The sequence below is a fragment of the Ammospiza caudacuta genome, chromosome 7 (assembly GCF_027887145.1).
Source record: "Ammospiza caudacuta isolate bAmmCau1 chromosome 7, bAmmCau1.pri, whole genome shotgun sequence".
NCBI classification, from domain to species: domain Eukaryota; kingdom Metazoa; phylum Chordata; class Aves; order Passeriformes; family Passerellidae; genus Ammospiza; species Ammospiza caudacuta.
This window is the reverse complement of record NC_080599.1, coordinates 32618256-32641508: the sequence shown is the minus strand read 5'-3', so window position 1 is coordinate 32641508 and position 23253 is coordinate 32618256. Positions and strand designations below refer to the sequence as shown.

At 37.7% G+C, this 23253-nt stretch overlaps 1 protein-coding gene across 5 annotated transcripts in view; it reads right to left on the bottom strand.

The window, feature by feature from the left end:
- Positions 1–4593: 4593 nt before the first annotated feature.
- Positions 4594–23253, bottom strand: part of ZNF644 (zinc finger protein 644) — a 46101-nt gene continuing 27441 nt past the window's right edge. For 2 of the 5 annotated variants that reach the window (XM_058808575.1, XM_058808574.1), the window contains exons 3-7: positions 22032–22137; positions 17785–20813; positions 17009–17614; positions 6957–7059; positions 4594–6464 (exon numbers count right to left, since the gene is read on the bottom strand). In XM_058808575.1, the coding sequence (XP_058664558.1) occupies positions 6272–6464; positions 6957–7059; positions 17009–17614; positions 17785–20782 (3900 nt within the window). In that variant the 5' untranslated portion in view covers positions 20783–20813; positions 22032–22137 and the 3' untranslated portion in view covers positions 4594–6271. Of the gene's footprint in view, positions 6465–6956; positions 7060–14352; positions 14476–17008; positions 17615–17784; positions 20814–22031; positions 22138–23253 lie in introns of all 5 variants that reach the window. The other 3 variants (XM_058808577.1, XM_058808576.1, XM_058808578.1) reach the window with 2 other exon arrangements.

The window sequence follows — 23253 nt, the reverse complement described above, 5'->3', positions numbered from 1 at the left end:
ATGAAAGAATTACTTCTTGTCAGCAAGACTTGTACCTGGGTGACACACAATTCCTTATTTGGTTAAAACACAGACTAATGGTGTGTGTTTTCCCTTTATCAGTCTACTAATTTCCAAAGCTGTTTTAAAGAGCACAATGGGATTCAGAGCTTCAGCATTTGTTGCTACAGCAGTGAGGATGGATTTGGCTGAGTTTCACAGAGATAAACATGCTGCTGCTGACTCAGATACATAATCAAAGGTCTACATGTGAAGTTTTCAGTTTCCAATAAACAGATTTTTAAAAAGAGGTAGATAATATTTAGGAACACTTACCATGAGTATCATGTAAGCATGTTTCATGTTGCAGGTCTCTAATACAAAAGCAGAAGGGTTATCATCACTTGGTAGACAAACCTCAGACCTTATGAGTTGAAAATGTAGTTTTGAGTGAAAATATAGTACAGAAAGCCCAGAAGTGTTGTGATTTATACAACATAAGGAGTACAAGCACCTTGGAAGGTCTGAAAAGGCTCCAAGGCTCCTTTGTTCCCTAACTGTACAGTAAGAGTTGGAATTTTGGAACCTCTGGGCTCTCAGTTAGTGAGAATGCCATTTGCTTGGGTTTTAATTGCAGTGAAAAGAGCACGGGAGCCTGCATGAGAAAGATCTTTTAGGGCTTTTATAAAAAAGTTTGCATTTACTTAGAGAAGAACATTCCCACAGGAATGCCTTTATTCCATTTTTTTGTTTTTAGCCAAAATAACTCCATGTCAGTCTTCAGGTCTTCAGGAAATGTGTGCAAACCACCCACAGTCAGTGACACACTGCCCAGATCCCTCCACTGCCATTCTGGAGCCCAGGAGCCAAGGCAGCCAGGACCACTTCCCTGAGGGGTAAGCACTGCAGCCACACACCAGCTACCGGACCACAAGGTTCCTCTACTTGATGTAGAGGAATTAGTATTACCAAGCAGTTTTATAAAAAGGCTGTTGGCTGACTTGTGCTCAAATCTTAATAAGGGGATAGGGCACTAAAGTTAAGAGACTTCTTAATTGCTTTTTAAAAATACAAGTTTATTAGCCTATAGTGCAACTAGAAATGAAAATGAACAGTGCCAGAGTTCAGCCTTAGCAAAACATGGAAGGGATCCCCACTCCAGCCCTTATTTAAAGCAAACACATCCCTCAACAGTCTCTTATGCTGTGTTTGATCAAGCTCTGCATTTTTCTCTTACAGTGTGTGTGAATGGCTGTGGCACGTCAATGGATCCTCTCATGCTGCAGGAGGAGCCCAGGACTTGCAGAGCACCAGGCAGACTGGGTTATTCAGTGTGCTCTGTCCAGGCACACGTGGCAGCCAAAGCTGCAAGGAAAACCTGCTCTTAACTGTGGAGAAAGCAGCAGTGAGACCAGACTGTACAGACTGAAAAGTGGGCACATGGGCACAGATGAGAGCCACTGCCACTTGGGATTCAGCTTCAGATTTGGGTCCCTGGCTCTGGTGGCATTCCTGGCACCGATTGTCATCCTTAGTCTCCACCACTGGCATGTAAATACACCCTTGCTTCACCTCTCTGAATTTTCAGGTGGCTACAGCCAGCAGATCTGCCCTCTGCTCTGGCTGGGGGGAACTCCCCAGTGAAGTGACACGTGCAGTGCAGCTCACCTCCGAGCAATGGGAAGAACACCAAGAAGCCTGCAGTGTTAGAAAGGAACATTTTATTGCAAGAGATTACAAACCTGGCACTATGGCCAAATGTTTCCATTACATCACAATTGCTACCCATGAATCAGGCAACAGCACCTACAAAGCATGGTGGATTGAAATATCAAATCATAATGCAGTCAGCTTTTAAAAGTAAGTACCACCCTAAAAAGTTTGGGGTTTTCTTTAAACAAACTCAAAACTATATAAATCAATTTTTAAAATATGAGACTGGTGTTTAAATATCCAGGCCACTAACTACTGTTATAAAAAGTGAAAAATTTTGTTAACCATAGTGCTGAACTAAACAGGGTTTGTTCACAGCCCATAACCATTTAGTTAAAAGCAAGTCCTTGTTATTCACTGCTAATATTTCTACATTTATTCAGCCCAATTTATCTTCTGCAGGTTTTCAGAATCAGATAGATTTAATGCATAACCCCTCTTTAAAGCACTACAAGAAACCTAGAACCGTGACTAGCCCAGGAAAAGCATCACAGTCAAAATAACATTGCATCTTCCCATCTCAGCCCTGTGACACTGACCTTTAGAAACTCTGGATGCTCTTCTCTGAGCCCCAACTGATAACTCACGTTTCTCCTGTGATCACTTACCTCAAACAGCTTGCTGATTTCCCTGAGCATGGCTGGGACAGCAGGAACGAGCGCAGGCACGCAGCCCGGGACTCACTCGCTCCCCGCTTCCCGGCAGCTACGGCCCCTACGGTCAGTCCTGCCCCGGTCAGTCCCTCCCCTCGGTCAGTCCTTCTTCATGTCAGTCCCTCCCCTCGGTCAGTCCCTCTTCATGTCAGTCCCTCCCTTTGGTCAGTCCTTCTTCATGTCAGTCCCTCCCTTTGGTCAGTCCTTCTTCATGTCAGTCCCTCCCTTTGGTCAGTCCTTCTGCATGTCAGTCCCTCCCCTCGGTCAGTCCTTCTTCATGTCAGTCCCTCCCTTTGGTCAGTCCTTCTGCATGTCAGTCCCTCCCCTCGGTCAGTCCTTCTTCATGTCAGTCCCTCCCTTTGGTCAGTCCCTCTGCATGTCAGTCCCTCCCTTTGGTCAGCCCTTCTGCATGTCAGTCCCTCCCCTCGGTCAGCCCTTCTGCAGGTCAGTCCCGTCCCTGCTCAGTCGTGCCCCGGTCAGCCCCTCCCCTGTGGGCGGGAGGGCCCGCAGCTCCCCTCTGGCACTGCCGCCTGCAGAGGGCGGGCCCTGAGGAAGAAGCTGGATCTGCAGGCAGAGCTGGATCCCCTCGGCCCCCCTCACACAGCTCCCCCAGGACACACGGACAGGACCGGGCAAACCGCAGTAAATGCCCAGCATGTGCTGTCTGCTTGCCCCCATGCTCCGTGCCTGAACACACCACCCCTGGGCAGCAGCTACCATGGGCGCTTGCATCACCTACCCAAGGTTCTGCAGAAATATCTTTTCAAGGAATGCAAACAGAGTTTTACTTTTTGAAGAGGATTGATTTGGAAATATCACTGGGACTAGGGAATATAGGCCATCATCTTATGAAAAGTGTATGGGGGTGGTCTACAATTTTCCTGAGGCTACTACTAGAGACCTTTACCAGATACTAGGATAACTTCAGAAATGAGTAGGACTGTGATAAAGAACCAAAATCAACCCAACAGAAATCACTGTGCCACTGCAGCCTTTACCCCAACCTGAACAGACTAACACTGGTGTTTAGATGAGCAACTCTGCAAGTCCAGCCCATTAGCACAGACTGCCAGAGCCCCTCAAGCCACACAACATCAGACTGGCATCACAAAGTGACCCATTTAATTTACCCTCTTCTACTACATTATTTAGAATTTTGGTAACTCCAGAGAGGGGGATTTACAGTTCCTTGTAGATAATGATAAAAAATATCTGTATTTCCACACAACAGAAACCAGGAAAACAAATAGCCCCACTTGAGGACTAGAGGCTAAGAACAGCTAATAGTACTCTATTTTTAAAAAAAGATTATTCAGCCTGTTATCAACCACATAAACAATTGATTTAATAATCAGAAGAGTTCTAGAACTCCTACTTATTTTTTGAACTATACCACAAGGATCTGATGCCAGCAGGGCACACAGCCTGTCACTAAAAACTGTTCATCATCAATAGAATCTCATTTTAGAAACTGATCAGCCTAGAGCTCACTGCTCTTCAGACACAACCTTGCATTTTTATTTTAGTATTACATAAAATAGCTCACAACTGGGGCTTAATTAATTAAATAGAATTAACTAGGGTTTTAAAAATTATTTTTATGAATCTAGTAAGAGTCTTTTGCTAATGCAAAATTCTGCACGGTATGGCTTCACCTTACAAGCATTCTTAACAACACTAGATAAATATCATTTGCACTTAATTGATTTTTTCATTTGCTAAACAGCCATAAAATATGGTGCTCTCACAAGCACCTTTTTTGGTGAGAAGGGTAAACAAGCACTCTATTAAAGCATTATAAACATTCAAGGTGATGTGATCACTTCCCTCTATTCTGTTTCAACACACTGCTTTAAATCTTCAGTTTTCACATCGTATAAAAAAGCTCCACAAGTATCCACAAATTCAGCAATTTGTTAGTCTGCATACACTATTTGTTTGCAGTACACTTCAACATCCCAGTTATCTTTTCTAAAATCTCTAAAGTATTTATTTCTCCAGCCTTTAAATGTAATGATGTAGATTTTTCCACTTACAAGAGAATAAATTTCAACAAGAAAGCTAAACTTAACCGTAGCAATTTGTACAGTTAAACGCCTGACACCACTAATTTAATGACAGCCTTGACAGAGCTAGGATGGCCTTGTCTGAGGCCTCTGTCTTGCACAGCTGTGCATTTTTAGCCCATCTATTCTATCAGAACATTAACAAGCCTCATGTGTTAACTCTGAACTCTGTGCATCCAGGAAGACAGACATTTATTCATACTTTCCACCAATCAAATGTAATGCATCTGTGAACAATTCAGTTTATTGCAAGTAAATGTACTTTTACTTAAGATCATGAGAAGATTCTAATCTCAAGCAAGACAAACCAATTCCACAAACTTAATTCACACAATGCAAATAAATGCTTCACATTATAGACATTTATATTTTCTTTAAACCTTTTTATTTAGAGATTTTTCTGGTAAGGAGATATACCATAGGAAAGCAATTTCACTGGCAGTGAGGTATGTATATACTCTACCAAAATACTCCTCTTGCTTTAACTGCTTTTAACTTTATTTACATATAAAGAAAATATCAATGCATATCCTTGGCTTAACTACAGTATCTGTTACCCTATATGAGTAAAATGAAATGTTACTTGCATACAAAATTGATTTGTAGAGGAATCTAATTTGATTTAAACAAAAATCATGTTCTGAAGACAGTTTAAATGAACAAACACAATTCATCATGACCAAGACACCTGCACCATATTTCCATCCTCACAGCACATTTATTTTAATAATTCTGTAAGTAGGTCCTTAGCATGAGCATAGTGTTACAGTTTTCATACATATAATCACATCCAAAACAAGCTCTAAAATTTAAGTTGTAAACATTCTCTTCATATGTGGAAACATTTCAATCTGTGTTTGAATTCTCTAAAATGATCAATCTTTTAAACAGAATTATAAATGAAAAGCCTACTCTAACCGTGTAGTGAGCAATGCTTATTAGTACATTTCTACAGTGTTAAATAAAATAGTAGAGGCAAACTTCTGTAAGCAAGTCAGACTTTAAGTAAATTGTCATAAAAGTAACAAACTTGTTAACAAAAAGATGCTTTGTAATAAAGAAAGTTGGATTGAATCTACTATGATACAAAAACATAAGGGTAAATACCATCTTTGTTGACAAGTAGGAGGTAGCATGGATGCACCACTTTACTGTCAGTGAGAAATGCAACTGAAGTAAAGAATATTTCCTTACCACAAATTTCCAGTATTATGTACATATTTCTCTTAGAAATTTGTTTAAACAAGTTTCCCTCCACTTTTTAGTACAAAAAGCCTCATGTGATTTAAAAAAAACACTTACACACCTAGATAGAATAGTACTAATTGCCCTATTTGAACGAAACAGTCTCTTGAACTATGAAGTACATGGTATTTAATGCCCTAAGTTGAGTAAATTGTATTAGCAGTTCTTGGTATTATACAAAACACTACATACATACAAACAAAATATAATAGTATCTTATTTTACTATGTAATTCTTTTTGGAATAAACAGAACCTTGATTTGGGTAACACTGAAGAGAACGTGGTTTCTTTGTTTTATTAAAATCTGTCCTTTAAGTACCCATGTGCAACAATTTAAAAATGGCTGCCATACATATAATGGTCTTGTATTGATAGTGAACACAGTAACTGACAAAAACATAATAAACCTTAAAAACACATCTTCCACCCTATATAAAATATAAAGACTACTTATTGTAACTGTTAAGTATTCAATTTATTTTGATGTTACTGTAATCCACTCCCTCTATTTTCTCTCTTTAGGATTTATAAAGATAATTTAGTGTAGCCATTTATTTTAAAAAATGAAGTATTTCAAATTTACATCCAATTAAAATTTAAAATGTTTCTGTGTTCTATGATGCTGCTTCTGCCATCAGTAAAGAAAATGAAGTTTCAGTAATTGAAGCAGGCTTTTTAAGTAGTGATGTGACCTCAACCATGCCAGCTCCAGTCCGTGGAAGATTTGCGTTGACAATGTGTCGCTGCAAGTGCTTTATCCAGTCTTCTTGAACAGACAAAGGTCCTCGAAAGACCAGACCACAAAACCTATGCAAATATTAAAATTAATCCATCAAGATACATCTATCTCTACTGAAAAATTATAAAACAAAGACAATAAGAGGAAAAGTCTTAATTTTCTTGAAGTTTGTTTGTACATGTTTTAGCTGAAAAACTTAGTGATTGAGTTCATTAGTAGTAACTGTGAGCACAAAATCCTGCAGCTTATACAACTCACATTCTCACACTCAATACCAGTAATGATAATCTGTTTTTCTTATATAAGGTTTCTTTTGAAGGACAGAATATTACTCAGACACAACCAGCAAGATTTTAGCTAGAGAAACTACTGGCAATCTAACACCCAGGTGTGACTGAATCAAATCCTCTCGTTCAAATTAATGAGAACAGGCAATTCCTTTCCCCTGTCATTATTCAATTTAATCACAAACATTTATGGATACAATAATGAAACTCTTTATGACTAACATTAGTAAGCTCTTAAGAATGTATTCTTCCAGTTAAAGCAACACTATGTACCTGCATCTGAGTATGTAAACTTCATCAGCACTATGAGGTAACGGCAGCATTTTCTTCTTGCTTCCGGATCTTGACCTTGACTTCTTTTGTTTACAGTCTAAAGCTAAGAAGAGAAATTTTCATATGTGAAAGTAATACTTCAATGAGTGTTAGTCAAACAGAGATATTCAGTAAGTATTCCCTATGGCAATAATGAAAAGACATCTACCTCCTTGTTTTTCTGTAGTTAATTATAACATAAATCCAAAACAGTTACAGCATTTAAAGAAATATACTGGCAGAACATGAAGCTATTTTTTTTTAGGTTAGCATTGTGCTTGCTCTTTTAAAGACTAGATAATTGACATTCAGCATTAAACTGTTGTTTTAGTATCAGCAAGCACCTACAAACCTATTGCAGAATTATACAGAAGCAAAGCACCATTGGAAATCCCCTTTCATGCATAAAACACTGTCAAAATCTCAGAACTTGTTTTGTAGTTCAAGTCCCATCGTAAGACCACTCATGTTCAACCAAGTTACAACTTTATGAAGTTGTAGCTTCCAGCTAGTACAATCAGGAATTTCTAGTTTGAATAAAACACCTGCCATTTGTTTTCAACACAAAGCAAAAATTTGTCCTTTTGTTCTAAGAGTTTCAAAGGAAGCTTCCCTTTCACTCCTGTCTGAATTCTAATGAAGCATACAAAAACTATGTATTAGTCCTTGGTAGTGGGAGCTGGTATTAGGACAATCAACTGGGATGGCAAGGCCACTTTTTAAATTCAGTCTAAGCATTTGAAACTGTGTATGAAAGTAACGTGTGTGAACAGGAAACATAGCAAATGAGTTCAGATAGCTCTGAGGTCTGTATCTCCCATAAACAAATGTAATGGGAATCTGAAACAAAACCTGGAGATTCTAAGAAGCAGCCGAAGTGAAGGATGAGTGGATTAAACTGAATTAATATTGTTATGATGCAAACAGCTGATAAAGCCCAAGAAGTTTGTGACTGCTTGAACTGAGAAGTGTATCTAGCTACACTCTATTCCAAAACACAAGACACCAACAATGTAACTCCAACACAAAAACTTTTGCAAACAACCAGTTACACCACTTCAACAAAAACTCCACAGAAACCAGAAAGACAGTACCAGGTGGTATTCTTGATACCAAGAAGGCATAATGTTATGCTACTGAAGCATCTTAACAGTAAAATGGGGAAAAAATTTGTTACACTTGGCTAAAGTTTTGACTCCTAGAATATGAAACAGAAGAATTAACCTCTTAGCATTCTGAAGCATAAGACATTGTCTGGTGAGACATTTAAAACAAACATGTTGATTTAAAGAACACACAGTCTTGATTGTATCCTTAATTTTTCTCATGCCCTCCAAATGAGCACCTCTCAAGCTTTTACCTTGTAGCCCAACTTTCAACTTGGTAGACATACTAGATGTTTTCCATTTCTATCCCCGACTTAAGGATTACTACCTATCTAAAATTCAGAATGAATATCTAAGGTTCGAAGGTATCAGAGAACCAATACAATAAGTGGAAAGCAGACACCAACCTAGAGAGACTTCTTCAGATCAACATTAGGAAAATGAGGCTTAAGAGCATTTTTTTTCTGACAGCAACAACAAAACCAGTCTGCATAAAAAGGCAGTAACCCAAGGTGGCAGGGGGGAGAGAGACAGAGAGAAATGGCCAAGATGCTTCTGGAAAAGCATCAAGGGATTCTTAATACTTCATTCTCTCACAAGAAACATATTCTTCATTTAATTAGGAAGAAAAAAGCTAACTATCATATCAGGTAGGAACTACCACATATATAAGTGGTAGTTTTACATACCACAACTTCAGTAACACCATCAGCAATGTAAGCAGATAAAACACTGGAACCCAGACACCGATGTTTTGAAGAGAACTGTTTGTATGAGGCACAACTCATCTGCAGCAGTTACTGCAGCAAAAGCTTTGCCTTTGCCATCTTCTGGAACATCATGGGGAGAAGGGAAACAGAAGCTGGTATTACCTGAACGCAAACGTGTCCATGAGCTGCACCTGATGACAAGTTAGCTGATGTCAGTTTATATGAGTGGAAAAAAAAGAAGCAATAGTGACAACAGACTCCTCCTAGAGAGGCCAACCTGCACTCGGAACAAGAACTTGCTGATTTCCTTGAGGTTGGCAAAGACATTCATTCTCATCAAGAAATTTGATTCTACTCACATGCATCTGGAGCATTTCAGAGAGCTTTCTCTTTCCTACAAGACCTGCGTTGGTCTTCTGCAACAGATTGCTGACGCCTGATGGGTTTGTGTGTGTGTGTGTGTGTGTGTATAATCTTCTAAGAAAAAAACCCCTCTGAACTACTGTGCAATCAAACAACAGCAACACTGACAGAAATTGCCATAATGAACCAGGAGAGGCAGTTTCTACTTCCTTGAAAGGCACCTTTTCTATGAACAGTGAGAAAATAAGGAAAACAAAAGAAAGGGCATGTTCCTTCAGCCATTTATGATGGAGACTCCATATAAAGAAATTATAAAACAAAGAGAAGAAAATACCACAGTAAAAGACCACGAGAAAGGACTCAGATTACGCTATGAATTCTCACAGCAACTTAGCTAAATTTGAAAGTAGATTTGCCCAAGGAAGAAGCTGTTATAAAAGACAGAAAACACTAAGAACACAAATCCTGGGTTCTGCAAGGGTCATTTTTTTTCCCTTCATCTTCTGAGATAGTGAACATATTCTTTTACATTTTAGGGAGCTCAAAGCAGCACCAGTATGTTTTGAAGTTACTCCAGTGAAGATGGAAAGTGAGTGAAGAAGGAGGAATATCTGAGTAAAGCTCATTGAAAACTACAATTCAAACAGCAGTTATGAGGCATGTGTACCAGTAACCATCACATTAATTTCATTTTGTCTATCCAGAGAACAACAAGTTTAAATACAGTCACATGCACAGACTTGAGTACTCTGTTGATACAATGCTTACAAGAAGTTGCAAACATCAACTAAATCACACAATTGCCTCAGCCATTGCCTCCCCATAAAGTAGCCATGTTCCGACCAAAACTCAGTTCCTGCTTTTTCTATGCCTTTACTGTAACAAAACATGACCTCCTCAGAAAGTCCTTCATCGTGTCTGGGAAGAGACCAAGGATAAATTAGATCTAGTAAGCTGCATGGAAATTGCAGCAAATTGCTATAGAGAGGTAGGAACTACTGATCATTAACAGCTACTCTGTAGTTATAACAGCTTCCAAACTATCATTCCTCACTCTCCACAAAGGCCTACTTCTTTTTGGAAGAACTCTTTCTTTCAAGTTTGGCCACCTGGTGTTTCCTAGTTGATAACTGAAAAGCTTCTTGTAAACAACTAGTCACACAACATCCTCAAACTGCTGATACAACATGGTGGAGAAATTACCCATTTAAAACAAAAGACTATCAAACTTTGGAGCATTCTACTTGAGATACTTACGTACAATTTCAGAGCACACTGCTTTGAAAAATATATGCTAGTAAAAGCACTCATACAAAAACCTCTGTGATGACTTATCAAGAAAGACTACAAGCAGATGGGAAGTTCCAATGAGCATGCCTAAGTGAACTAGACAGGTCACAATTAGATGCCCTTTCATGCCATGACATTTGGTCTGCAGTTCCAAATTAAAATGCTCTGCTTCCTGATGTCCTTAACAGGAAATGCTTCTTATTTCAGGAAAACTGAAGCTGGGTCTTTTATTCGGACTTCATTACTTTTGTCAAAGTGTACATAAGCTAAAACAAGTTGAATAATTTGACACAGAAATGGAACTAATTAAATATTTGAAAACACTGCCAAGTAAAAAATAACAAACTATCTTTCTTGTACATTTAGTCACTAACTTTTCAAATTCAATCACTTGCTATCTATCCTCATCACTACTGCACAGTGAAGTACATTAAATAAACCCCTCCTATCATTTGCTCACTGTAGGATTTGTAAGATGCTGAAAATGAGCTCATCATGCCAGTTGATTTGTTATGACTATAACAGCACAGAACAATGACACACAAAGCCAGTGGATCTCAGATTCCTGCATACTTGATATGCTTCCACCACAAATGTCCCAAAGCTACAAGTTTGACAAAACAACATTTGAAATTATTTGAACACGTAGCAGCCCTCATGAACCACTACCTCAGTCACACTGTTGGCTTGAAGGCCAGACTCCTTGCTCTGTACTTTACTGTTCCCTCCCAAGCTTCTGACAAAGCAGTCTCCACCTATAGAAGCAGAGACCAAAGAAGAAAGTGGTGATTTCCAGAAGATGAAAACAAGTAAGAAAAGACTGAGTATGTGAAAAGGGTCAACAAAGAGAAGATGTAAAAAGCCAGGGTGCAAGAAAAGAATCAAGAGACTTGGGGAGAGCCAGGGCAGGAGGGAGCAAGAGAAGCCCAGAGAGAAAAAAAGGAAGCTGAATATACAACTATACGAAGAAGAGTGAGATGCATTTTGAAGATTTTGTGTAGGTTTGTTCAATGCTCTGAGAATACTCAGAAGAAAGAAGCAAGTTGATCACCTGCTCTGAGAAACATCAATGTGTTGCTATACATCAAAATAGATATAAAAGGAAATTTAACATCTATTCAAAATGAGCAATTACACTGTTAAAAATTGGACTGAATAACAACAACAAAAAAAATTCCAGCCAGACATCTGAAGACACAGGTATTTGCTCTACAGTGGATCTAATGCATTGGTATAGGCACAAAAAAAGTTTAATAAAGATTAACCTCAAACAGCCAACAGCCTAGGAACTTTCAGTTCTAGCATGTTTTTCTTCAGTCCATTATCCAAAGCTACCATTATGCTTAACTATGTCTACTACACTGCTAAAACTGTCGAGTTGCATTTGAAAAGAAAAATAGGCTAAGATTTAACTAAATATAATGACATTGCTGACTGAAGAAGCAGGACACCTGCTGGAAGAGCAATATGGTAACAGTCAATATCAAAAACACGTGCAGACAAATGGACAATCTGAGACTAGTACATAAGCTAATGTAATGCTGGGAAAGGCCTCACTTTGGTGGCATGCAGGGATCTTGTATTTCTCATGTTATTTCTCCTAATAAATAGTAGTGCCTAGACAGGTCCCATATCAATTGCCAGATAATCAAATGTTCATGTTTAGACATTATTTTATTACAGCAAGAAACAGAGATAATTATTCAACTGATGTGATTAATTTTTGGTAGTTATGTTTGCTTTAGAAGATATAAGAAAGGCTTAATGAGAAGCAACATGTATAAACATGTTCTCAATGTCTCCATACAATGGTGGAAGACCATTGAAGGTTTAGCTGTAGCTGAGGCCCAACTGAAGACATCTCAAAATTGCTCTCAACGACAACCATCTTTTAATAAGAAAATCTGAGATCTACTCAAGAGTAACACTCATAACAAGAGTGTACTTGTGTGTGCTTTAAAACTAGTGTGTACTAATGAAATCTTGCATTAAAATAATTCTCTTCACAAAACTTGTATTATAAAGTGGAATATCAAACAGAACAACTGTTTAAAGCATATTTTTTGGTCTACAAGCCTTGCATTAAGCTTGCTTGAGTGAGAAGTCACTGAGCAAAGCCTACAACCTTCAAAGAGTTGCAGCAGAGTAATGACTATGCTGCTGCAGATACACATTGGTTGCCTGATGTTACAGCTAGAACTCAACACGGACTCCTTAAGTCAATGGTTCCAGCGACAGGCCTTTATCCACGGTATAAGTTATTTATCTGGCTTAGCTCCAGCTTCTGAGAGCAAAACATTTTTCCCCCCAAACTTTTATTTCTAACCTTTTATTTAAACCTCGTTTCTAACCCCATTTTGTTTCCAACCTAATTCAAAACAAACTTCTAGGTCCAATGATAGAAGACTCATGAGTTTTCTTTCCATTCTTATAAGAAAAGTGGCATCTGTTCTCATGACTATGCAACTACTTCACTAGCAAAATACTTTTCTTAGAGAAAACAAACAAAAATCCCCAAAAGTACCTAAACCAGCTTCCTTCACTTTTCCCACTTAGCAAAAGGGAAGCTAGGTACAAAGTGCTTGTCTAGGATTCAATCTCTGTACTATCCTATTCGACAGTGTCTCCTTCACTGATTTACTGTTATTAATGTGCAATTTAAATATATAGCTATTGAAAAATACTTCCTCAGGAAGTCTATAAGAAAACGAACTTACCACAGGACTAATATAAAATCACAGCAGTGGTAAATTAAGTTCACTGCTATCAGCTTTCTACTGAATAAATATGAAAATTTTCAGAATCACTGAATAAAGGTATATTCTTCTACATGTTAGGTATTACTGCATCTGCTGACTTCCTTCCAAATCTGCTTTGTTATGGCACTAACGTAAAGCAACAGAAGACCTGGCAGCCACAGGCCCGCGTTACAAAAATATTACTTTTAGCCTTCTACAGAGAAAGCCTGCTACTCAGTTTGTCATTCTTAGCATAATGAATTACATTTGCAGATCAAAAAAGGATTACACATTTTCCAAGAGCATTATGTAAAAGTCTGTGTTTGTTGACACAGAAAACTGATGGTTGCCCTTCTTAATTACAGAATATTTCAGGCTTCATATCTTCAAATTTTCCTCATTATATTGCATCTCTGCTCCTCAATTTGCTGTTGACCATGTGAAGTCCCACTAATCTCAGCAATAATCCAAGTAAACTCAGAAACTGCCTACAGCCAAGCAAGCTGCAGGTCTCTGAAAACAAATCAAAATATGGCATATTAGAAGAATTTCAAAATGAACTGTGTTTTAATAAAGAACATTAATAGCAGTGCCAAGTGCTACTGTACTACCCTCACTCAATGGCAGAGCAGGTGGTTTTTGGATTGTGAGCCAAACAAGATATGAAACCAACTGCATATGATATGTTGTTAGAAATATACAGAGTGTAAAATGACTTGCTTTTCCTATTTTACTGAAGTATTCTTTGTAACTGTATGTACTAGACAGTAAAAACTACTTGTTGTATCGTTGCCTTTTTCCTCCCCACCGCTCTCATTTCTGAGATACTTTGAAACACTTCATTTGAAGGCCAACTATCTGGTTTGGAAGTTGCGATATCATCAGAGAATGAATTTAAGCAACCATCTCTTAGTTTTGCTTACATACCTTAAATGTTGGATCCAAAATCAAAGACTAAGAATGAAAATCAGACATGAGAGTGGACAACAGCAACATACGTTTTCTTACAAGTTGCTGAAGTTTTATGGCAAATAAATTGTTTACCGGCAGAGGCTTCAAAATTATTTTGAATTAACATATGCTTTTGTCCAGTCTGATGAAGAAAATGTATCATAGACAGACTTGCTTTTACATCTGTAACAAAACATACCTGTCCCAGTCAAAAGTCCAGCACTCTTCTTTCGTGCATAAGCGCGTAAGTGGTTGGACAGGCTAACAGCACTTGTAAACGTCGTATTGCAATGCACACACGTTCTAAGCTTCACAGGCATACCTATCATTCAAAAGAAAACTATAATCCAGTTCTCTCTTCAAAAAATGAAATTCTCAAAGCGTTGTAAAAAGTTTTCTGCAATAAAGATGGTTTAAAATATATTCACTGCATTGACGCAATTGTTTAGTATATTAGAAGGATCCAAGTTAACCATTATTAGTTTTCCACCTACAGCTTTAAGCCAAACCATGTTATTTGAAAAAGAACAGAAAGGAGGCAACTTGAGCCCAGTAGGCTACTCTGCATTTAATACCTACTACCAAGCTCCTACAGATCTCCACATAATGAAGCTCTAATTCCAAAATACAGTCCTGCAATTTGAATAGCACAATTCTGTTGAGAAATTTCAGACCTTTCAGAATTTCCAATAAAGAGAATTTGAAAAGTCAAGTTGACAAAGTGGTAATTAAAAGTGTTTTACCCATAAGACTAAAGCACTCAATGCTAAAATTAGGCTGCTGTTGAAGGCTCAGAGAAAAAGGTGGTAAAACACACCAGTGAACAGCTGTTAGGCAAAACATTTGTTCAGTGCATTTTCTATTCATTACTTTAGATGCACAATTGATAATGAAACTAAATTATCTGAATGGTTTTTTTGCCAAAATCTTTGTGCTAAATAAGTATCAACAAAGCAACATGCTATTTATCACACGAAAACAATGAAACAATACTGAATTCCTCACTTACAGACAAAGAAACCATTATAACTTATCTCCTGCTCAACTTCACCATATTTCTCCCTGCATTTTACAAAAGATACATTGTTTTGGTGAACTAATATTCCAGGTTCTCTACTAATAAATTATTAGAAGAATAAATGAAAAAGCTAAAACTACTCAGCTGAAAAGTCTCTGCAGGAAAGAAAGAATGCTATTCTCCAGCAGCCCACAGAAGACATGCTGTTTTTTCAGGCAAGTTACAGAAGAAGAACACCTGTTGGTAAAAGCTTTTATAAAACTAAAACCAGAATTAGGAATATTTGCCTTTTTTAGGAAAAAAAGAAGATTTTCAACTTGATGTTAAATATTTTCTTATTAACTCAACTGGCACAGTGCGTTAGTTATCAAATTCTGTTACCTCAGCCACAGAAAACTATCGGGCCCCATTCAGAACTGTTAGTACTATGCGAGCATGTGTTTATTTTTACTTGGTTGTTCATCATAGCCAAACAGGTTCTACCTAGTATTGAGCAGTAAATATTACACAGAAAGCAAAACACAGTGTCAGGTTTGGCAAACTATTCTTGAGCATGATTTTTCAAATCATTAAACCTGTGAAAGATACACTTCCTTTATTAAGCAATCTCCTGTCTTAAGGGACAACCACAGACATACAGAAGACATAAAATGTAATTCTTTTCCACTTCTACTATGTCATTTTAGAAAGCCACTCTTCTTAAGAAATTTATTGCCACACACTTTTATAGCCCCTAAAAGAACTTCTGAGCACATCAGATTGTTGGGATTTTTTGTTTAAAGAAAAGAAAAGAATACAGGTGAAAAAGTACTAGGCACTGCCAGTTTTACTAACCTGGTTAATAACAAGAAAAGAAACAGCACAAAAAAAAGTCAGGGGTATAAAAATAAGATCTTGAGAACCCTGCAGCATTGGTTGTGTCCAACCAAGAAACCGGTAAATGCAAGCTCTACATACACATTAAAAGGGATGTTGTAAGAGTTCCCCAAGACTAGAAATAATTCTCATGTGACAAATAAGTTAAAAACATCACCCTAAAAGCCTGTTCTATTAGTATACAGAGTAGCTAGGAAGTTGATTGTAGAATTGTTTCATTAGCACAGTTCTCAGTGGAGGGACAATCTAGGTCCTTATTGGTCAGAGGCCGTGCATTGGAAACCTGCTGGCTACAACTGCATACCAGCAAAGCTTGACCCAGCATAGGTTGTCACTCAGGATGGACAGGCCCTAAGCAAGCATGAGTTTCTCACAGCAGCCACAATTTGCAACAAACAAGAATCAATGTTATAAGAGTATCTTTGCCTAAAACCATCAAAATTAGTTGACAGTGATTTACCAATCTGCAGTATTATGCATTTATAATGGTATCAACAGTTCTGTCAGTTTGAGCAAATGCTGCCTTGCACAAACCTTGAAGACTTAAACGCAGTATTCCTAAACCAGCTGTTTTACCACCCAAAAACAGGGTTGCAAGCCCAAACATTTCAGAACTGTTAGTCTACCAAATATGCATAGACACTTCAACTTGTTTACTGCAGGATGTGTCTTCTTCCTTTACTGAGGCTCACTTTGTGTCCACTTTCAATTTGCATGCCCAGGCAGATGCAGAACAGGAACTATATTCCATACAAAAACCCTTCAGTACTGCTGATGGGTTTTTTCACTTTAGGAAAAACAAGTCAGAAAAATTTGCTGTGCTACCTCTCACAGCCAAGTGTCCTCTGGAAATGAAACAAGAATTAAATGAACAGAATCCCAAATAAAATACTCTGCAATTGTACATTTTCTATGAATCATATGACTTTTTTGGAAATGTTGTCAAGAAACACCTTCTTACCTGACTGCAAAGTCAAGTCCATTTTTTGTGGCTGATACATCAATGGACTGTCTTCATTTAATGGAAGAACACATTTCTGAACAAACCTCTTTCTTGCAGTTTGATTATGAATCTTTTGAGGGGAAATATCAGGATTTCTTTCTTCTCCTAACCTCTTGTTTTTCAGGAGTTCTATCAGTGTAAGTGACTGATTTCTTTTTTCATCATGCAGTACTGCTTTTGTTTCATCACATTCATTTAGGAAACTCAGCCCTTCTTCCTCCGATGCAGACACAGATATATCTTCAGTCTTTAAGCCATTATGGTATGCTTCAAGAGGTATAACATTCTGAGATAAAAAGTCATCATTTGATGCAAATTTCTGAGCAACAAATGGTCTGGGAATAATACGGCGACTGTTCAAAGCCTTTAGGATTTTTTCATACTTCTCTTCATTTTGCATCATCTCATTCAGAACACAGATGGGAGACTTGTGTGCATCCCACTTGGTTTTGCCAAGCCTCTTCAGGTGTCCTCGCACATGATTAGACAATCCAATTTTAGTATCGAACCAGCCACCACACAGCTGACATGTATGCTCAGAGGAAGTTTCAGATTTCTCAATCGCTACAAAGAAAATAATTACAATGTTTTTCGACAATTATATACAGTTAAACATGACAACTGCAAATCACAAGAAAAGAGGCTTGACAAGAAGCTAAAGCGAGCCTTGTTCAGTGCTCAATAAATCCCTTTGTCCACCCAACTTCGTACCCACATAAAAAACCAAATCTTACCTTTTCTAACACGTTTAACTGGAGTCCCTGTTCCAGCTCTTTTAAAATGCTGCATTTTGTCGCTTGTTGCTATCTGTTCTGGTGAAACAACATGACGGGCTTCATAGCTTAGTCCAGCTCTGTGAAGATGTCCTCTGACATGATTGGACAAGCCAACACCTGTTTCAAAGGTTGCTGGACAGTATGGGCACGATTTCTTTTCCAGCGACAAATCAGTCCAGTGGAAAACTGAATTATGCTTTGGCAATGCTGATCCTACATTTTCTAAATTCTGAGGATCATGCAAATCATGCAAGAAGTTACTACCCTCAGCATCTTCGTAATACTCAAAATAAAAGCCATCATTCTGCTCATAACCAAGTGAAGATCTATCACCAGCTTCATTATCTTCCATTTTACCTTTGAATATGGGGAATAGGTTTACATGCTCCTGATTAATATCACTGTAAGATTCATCCTCCACAGATTGTGTAGTGTAATCACATAGTTCAACATTATCCCATGAACTTTCATCCTCCGTTTCATAGCTGTCTTTTTTTTCAGCAGAGTTTAGTTTCTGTAAAACAACAACAGTCATTTTATGCAGAAAATCTGGATAGCAATCCAAATCATCTCCTGTAACAGAGCCTTCCCTCTTGGATTCTTTAACCACTCTTTTTACAGCTACATGCCTATGATCTTTACAGCCTTCTGCCCTTTTGCAATCAAGGCTATTTGAATCCATGACAAAACAATTATTACTTGATGAAGAAAATAAATGTAAAGCACTGACAGATTTGGACTCTTCCTTTTTTAAATGCAAAGGGTAAGAGTCACTAGATTTTTTAATAATCCTGTAGTTTTCATATTTGTGTCTATATAAATAATTACTTTTTTTGGCACTAGCTTTCTGCTTTGCTGCTTGATGAAAACATTTATGTTTTTGGTCAATGCTATTTCTAATAAAAAAGTTCTTGTTTGTAGAATTTAGATTGCACACACTTACAGATGACTGTGAAACGCTTTTCCGAGCCTTCTGTATCCTGTAGGGTCTCTTGTGAAGTTTTGCGAAGTTACTGGATTGTGAAGTAGAGCCAAATGATCTTTTTGCATCCTGTTTTAAAGCAGAGTTCTTTGGAAAAGTAGAAGAATGTTTGATCAACTGTTTTGTCCTGCCACGAAAATCTAAAGATTCTTCTATTATACTGCCTTTTCTTTTCTCTAGTCTAAGATGGCTACCAAAGGGATCAAGGCATGATCCTGAATGCAAATATGCCATGTGTTTTTTTAAAATGCTTCTAGCTGAAGTAGCAAATGGACATAGCTTACACATATAGGTCGATGACTTTCTTGAGGATCCTAAATAAGGATCTTTCAAGGATGCCTTTTTCTGAGTTTTTCTCTGGGACAAGTCACTACCAATAATTGAACACTTGACTACTGCTCCATGAGCGATCCCTCGATGGCATTCCAGTTCATTTTCTGTCACAGCCATGAAATTGCATTCCTCACAACAGTAATATCTTTTATCTTTTTCATGGGTCTTTGCATGCTGCACAAACGTTTTGGGACAATTGGTACCAAATACACACTGTGGGCATTGTAACCGTGCACTCCTACCCTCATCCTGAAGTTCTTTCAGCTCACGGATTTCTTCCATCAGTTTCTGCCTTCTTTCCTGGTGAATTATCATGTGTTTAAGAAGGGAATTACGATCTCGGAATGTCCTTCCGCATTCCCTACATGCATAGGGCCTGGGGACATTGAGATGCCGAAAATGACTGTTCCCATCTAAATGGTACATCATATGCCTATGCAGATGTTTCTTCTCTCTAAAATTCACATTGCACTTTGTACAGGGATAAAACGATGGTTCATCAGTACTGAAAGTAGATGGTGGTTCAGAATCATTCTCTTCACATTTGTTTTTCAAAGTATTGGATAGAAAAGTGCTAGTGTGAACAGGAGAAGTATCTTCTGCACAGTTACTAGTGGGACTATAAATGAGCTGCTGGATACCATCAACAGTTTCCAGCTCTTCATCTGTAGATTCGGGCTTTACTTTACTCAATGAGTATTTCTGTGGTTCTACTATTTGTAGCTCCTCATTCTGCTCTAAGAATTCAACATTTAACAGTTTTGATTTACTAGGAATACAACTGGTATCATCAAAACAGTCTTCAGTATAGCGTGTTATTTTACTAACATCCATTTTCCTTTTTCGCTTCTTTTCTAGCCCTACCTTACAGTGAACGGGAGACTTCTCTGTTGTTTCTTCATTAGTCATAAGAAACTGTATAAACTCTTTCTGTGGATCCCAGCTGGGATCACATCCCGATCCAAAGCCACCTGTACCTGAGGAAATGCTTGTTAATGTATCGACACAATCATCTTTTAATAGTAAATTTTTATCATCCTCACAAACTTCTACTTGGTCTACTAAAGTGCTATCTACACTATTTCCTACTGTTTTCTGTGAATCACAACCAATTGAAGCAGAGGTAGGTAGATTTTTAATGGAATGAGTCAGGTTCTTAGCATGTGCTACATCAGGTAACAAAAATAAAACCTGGTGCTGGTTGGATTTCTGTGTTGTACTCTTTGCAGGCAGCTGCAGATCATGAACCACTGTCAAAGTTGAGCAGGAATCTGCAAGATGACCTCCAGGCTGTCCAGTGGTTAATGAAACGCTGCCCTTATTCATATTGGAAGTCTTTGTTGAGGTGGAGTGTGAAACTGGTCCATTAACAGCAGTTCCTCTAGATAACATAAAGTTTTCACTAGAAACAGTAGGAGCACCAGTGTGTATAAACAGAGAAGCCTGGCCTCCACTTAAGGCTTTTTCAGATCTGTCCCTTGATAGCTCCTCAGTCAGAGTCAATGTATTGCTCTGAAATGATGTGTCACTCTCTTCTGGTTTGGGAATGCCACCTTCTTCCTCAGATACAAAATTATCATCACATAGGATTTCTTCTTCTTTAGCACCAGTGACTTCGGTATTTGTCTCTAAATCATCCATATTGCTGGTCTATCCATTAAGTACATTTACACTAAAAACAAACAAGAAAAAATCAGGCAATTGCAGAAATAAATAATGACAACTTTAATTTAGAACTCTTCTTCAGGATCACTCTTCACACTGTATTCTAAAAAGATGTTTTGAACTTGTCAAAAATCTACTTTTCATTTAGGATATCCAGAATATTTATAGTGAACCAATGAAGAAAGAAAAAAACCCACTATTTTTTGCTATGCAATATTAATAACCATACAGCAAACTAGTCACTGACAAATATCCCAGTTCAAAGAAACCTGAGACCTACACACAAGCAAGATGGAGAAAATGAGATTGCCAAAACAAAAGCAAATGCATTCTATATGTACATAAATATAGATTATCTTCAGTTCTTCTCCAGAAGTAAAAGTAAGCAGTAAAGGCTACCCAGACATCTACTAGGAATTCTGTTGGTTTTTTTTTAACATACTTTCTTTAGGAAACTATATGAGTCTTTACTTTTCTCAAGGTTACACTTTTTTTGAAGTACTTCCATACAGCTGACCTGATGCTGCATGGAAGCCTGCAGAAGGGAAAACCACAATGAAGCTGATTTTGAGTATCTGATTAGTGACAGAGACACAGCAAAGGATCAAAGTCACTGAGGAAACTAGATGTCTTCCATTTCCCTTCTTACAAAAGAACCCTCATTGCTTTAAAACAAATAAATCCCATTTGCTTATAAGGCTATTTTAAATGATAAGCAAATTAAACAACATCCTATCAAAGGTGGGGGAAAAATACTGTAAGAACAAAACATTTCATTAGGATCTACCTACCAGATGAAGTCACTGTGTTGAATCCAGAGCATGACACTAACAGTATCTTCCAGTACAGAGAACTACTGCATATTAATTCCCCATGGGTGGCCTTGTCTTTCTAGAAGTGACTCTTACTCATACATCTAATCATCTATTCAATGCTTAGTGAGCACAAAGGAGCTGCCTACACATGAAAATCAATTTGTGACCAACAGAAATGTAAACTTTAGTCTACCCTGGCATTCACTTTTTATACAGGTCCTCAGAACACAGTGAGCATAAGGCATTAAAACACCTGGGAGTCAGGACATCTACATTTTACAGAAATCACATATTTTACCCTTAGAGAGTATTACTCACTTTGATCTTTTGTGAGATTTGATTCCTGCAATCACATAGTTTCAGTTACTAATTAACATTTTGAATGGAACTCAGTTAAAAGGCGTTATTACCTAGATTCTTTGAATTAAGATGTTATAACTCACAACTAATATCCATGGCTTCCTGCAATGGTCCTTTATCGAAATCCAGGAAGACCACTTTGGACATCCTTTTTTCCTAAGGAGAGAAAACAACTTAGTTAAACAATTTTCATCTCCAAACATAACATTTTAAAATATGTCCAGTATTTTAAACCCAACAGAATGACAGCTATCCACAGAATTCAAAGCTAAGTACAACATCACAGAAATTCTCTTTTATTGCACTTGTTTTGTTTCAAATCAGCAAAAGGACAAAACAATTACTTAACCTCTTCTGAGTTTGTAAAAAACAAACCTTAATGTAAGGTAACTTACTTTTGCAGATAAAAGTAATTCTATTTGGAGCACAAATACAATGAAAAATTAAGTAATTACAAAAGTATTTCCCTTGTTACTCCACCACTGAATTTAGAAATTTCTAAATTTCTAAATTTAGCCAATTTAGAAATGCAGCAATGCTCACATCAGAGGCATAATAAATGTTTGAAGTGTGTGAAATATTTTATTGTACTATTGTCTATAACATACCTTTATGCAAATGTTCTACTGGACACCCAGTTCCTCATCTTGCCAAAAAATCTTCTTAGATTTTTTTTCTTTGCTTTGCTGTTTTGAGATGGGTCATTTTTCACTATAATAACGACTTCCAATAAGATCACATCCAAAGCTATCACCCTAAAATGGTGATAATGCACCACCCAGCAGGAACCTTTATATCACCTCCATAAGTTAGAAATGGGCAGTGCAAACATGTGCTAAGAATCAGTAATGCAAAAGTCAATTAAAAGAAGTGAAGCCTACAATGATGCACAACAGCTCCAGCAATTTTTCAACTCAGAAATGTAGGCTTCATATAGTATCAGGCAGCAAAGTATAAAACTGTTCACAAAACCTTGGTAAGAAATTGAGTAAGACAATTTTGCCTGGAAGATGTGCATTTTCCTTGGTTTATTGCTGCAGAAGCAGACAAAAGCCTGCTCAGTCAACCTGAGAGCCTGTATTAGCTTTGCTCAACAGGAAGCAACGTTGCTAACGAAGTGGTAAATTCAGCGTTAATGAGTGGCTTCACTGTTACCACCTCTGAGGTAAAACCTTCCATGTTCCAAGTTCCACCCATCTGTTGTGGTGTGAGGGGTTCAGAGGAAGAACAGACGCTTCCCATTTAAAGCAACTTCACTGGTACCCCCGAACA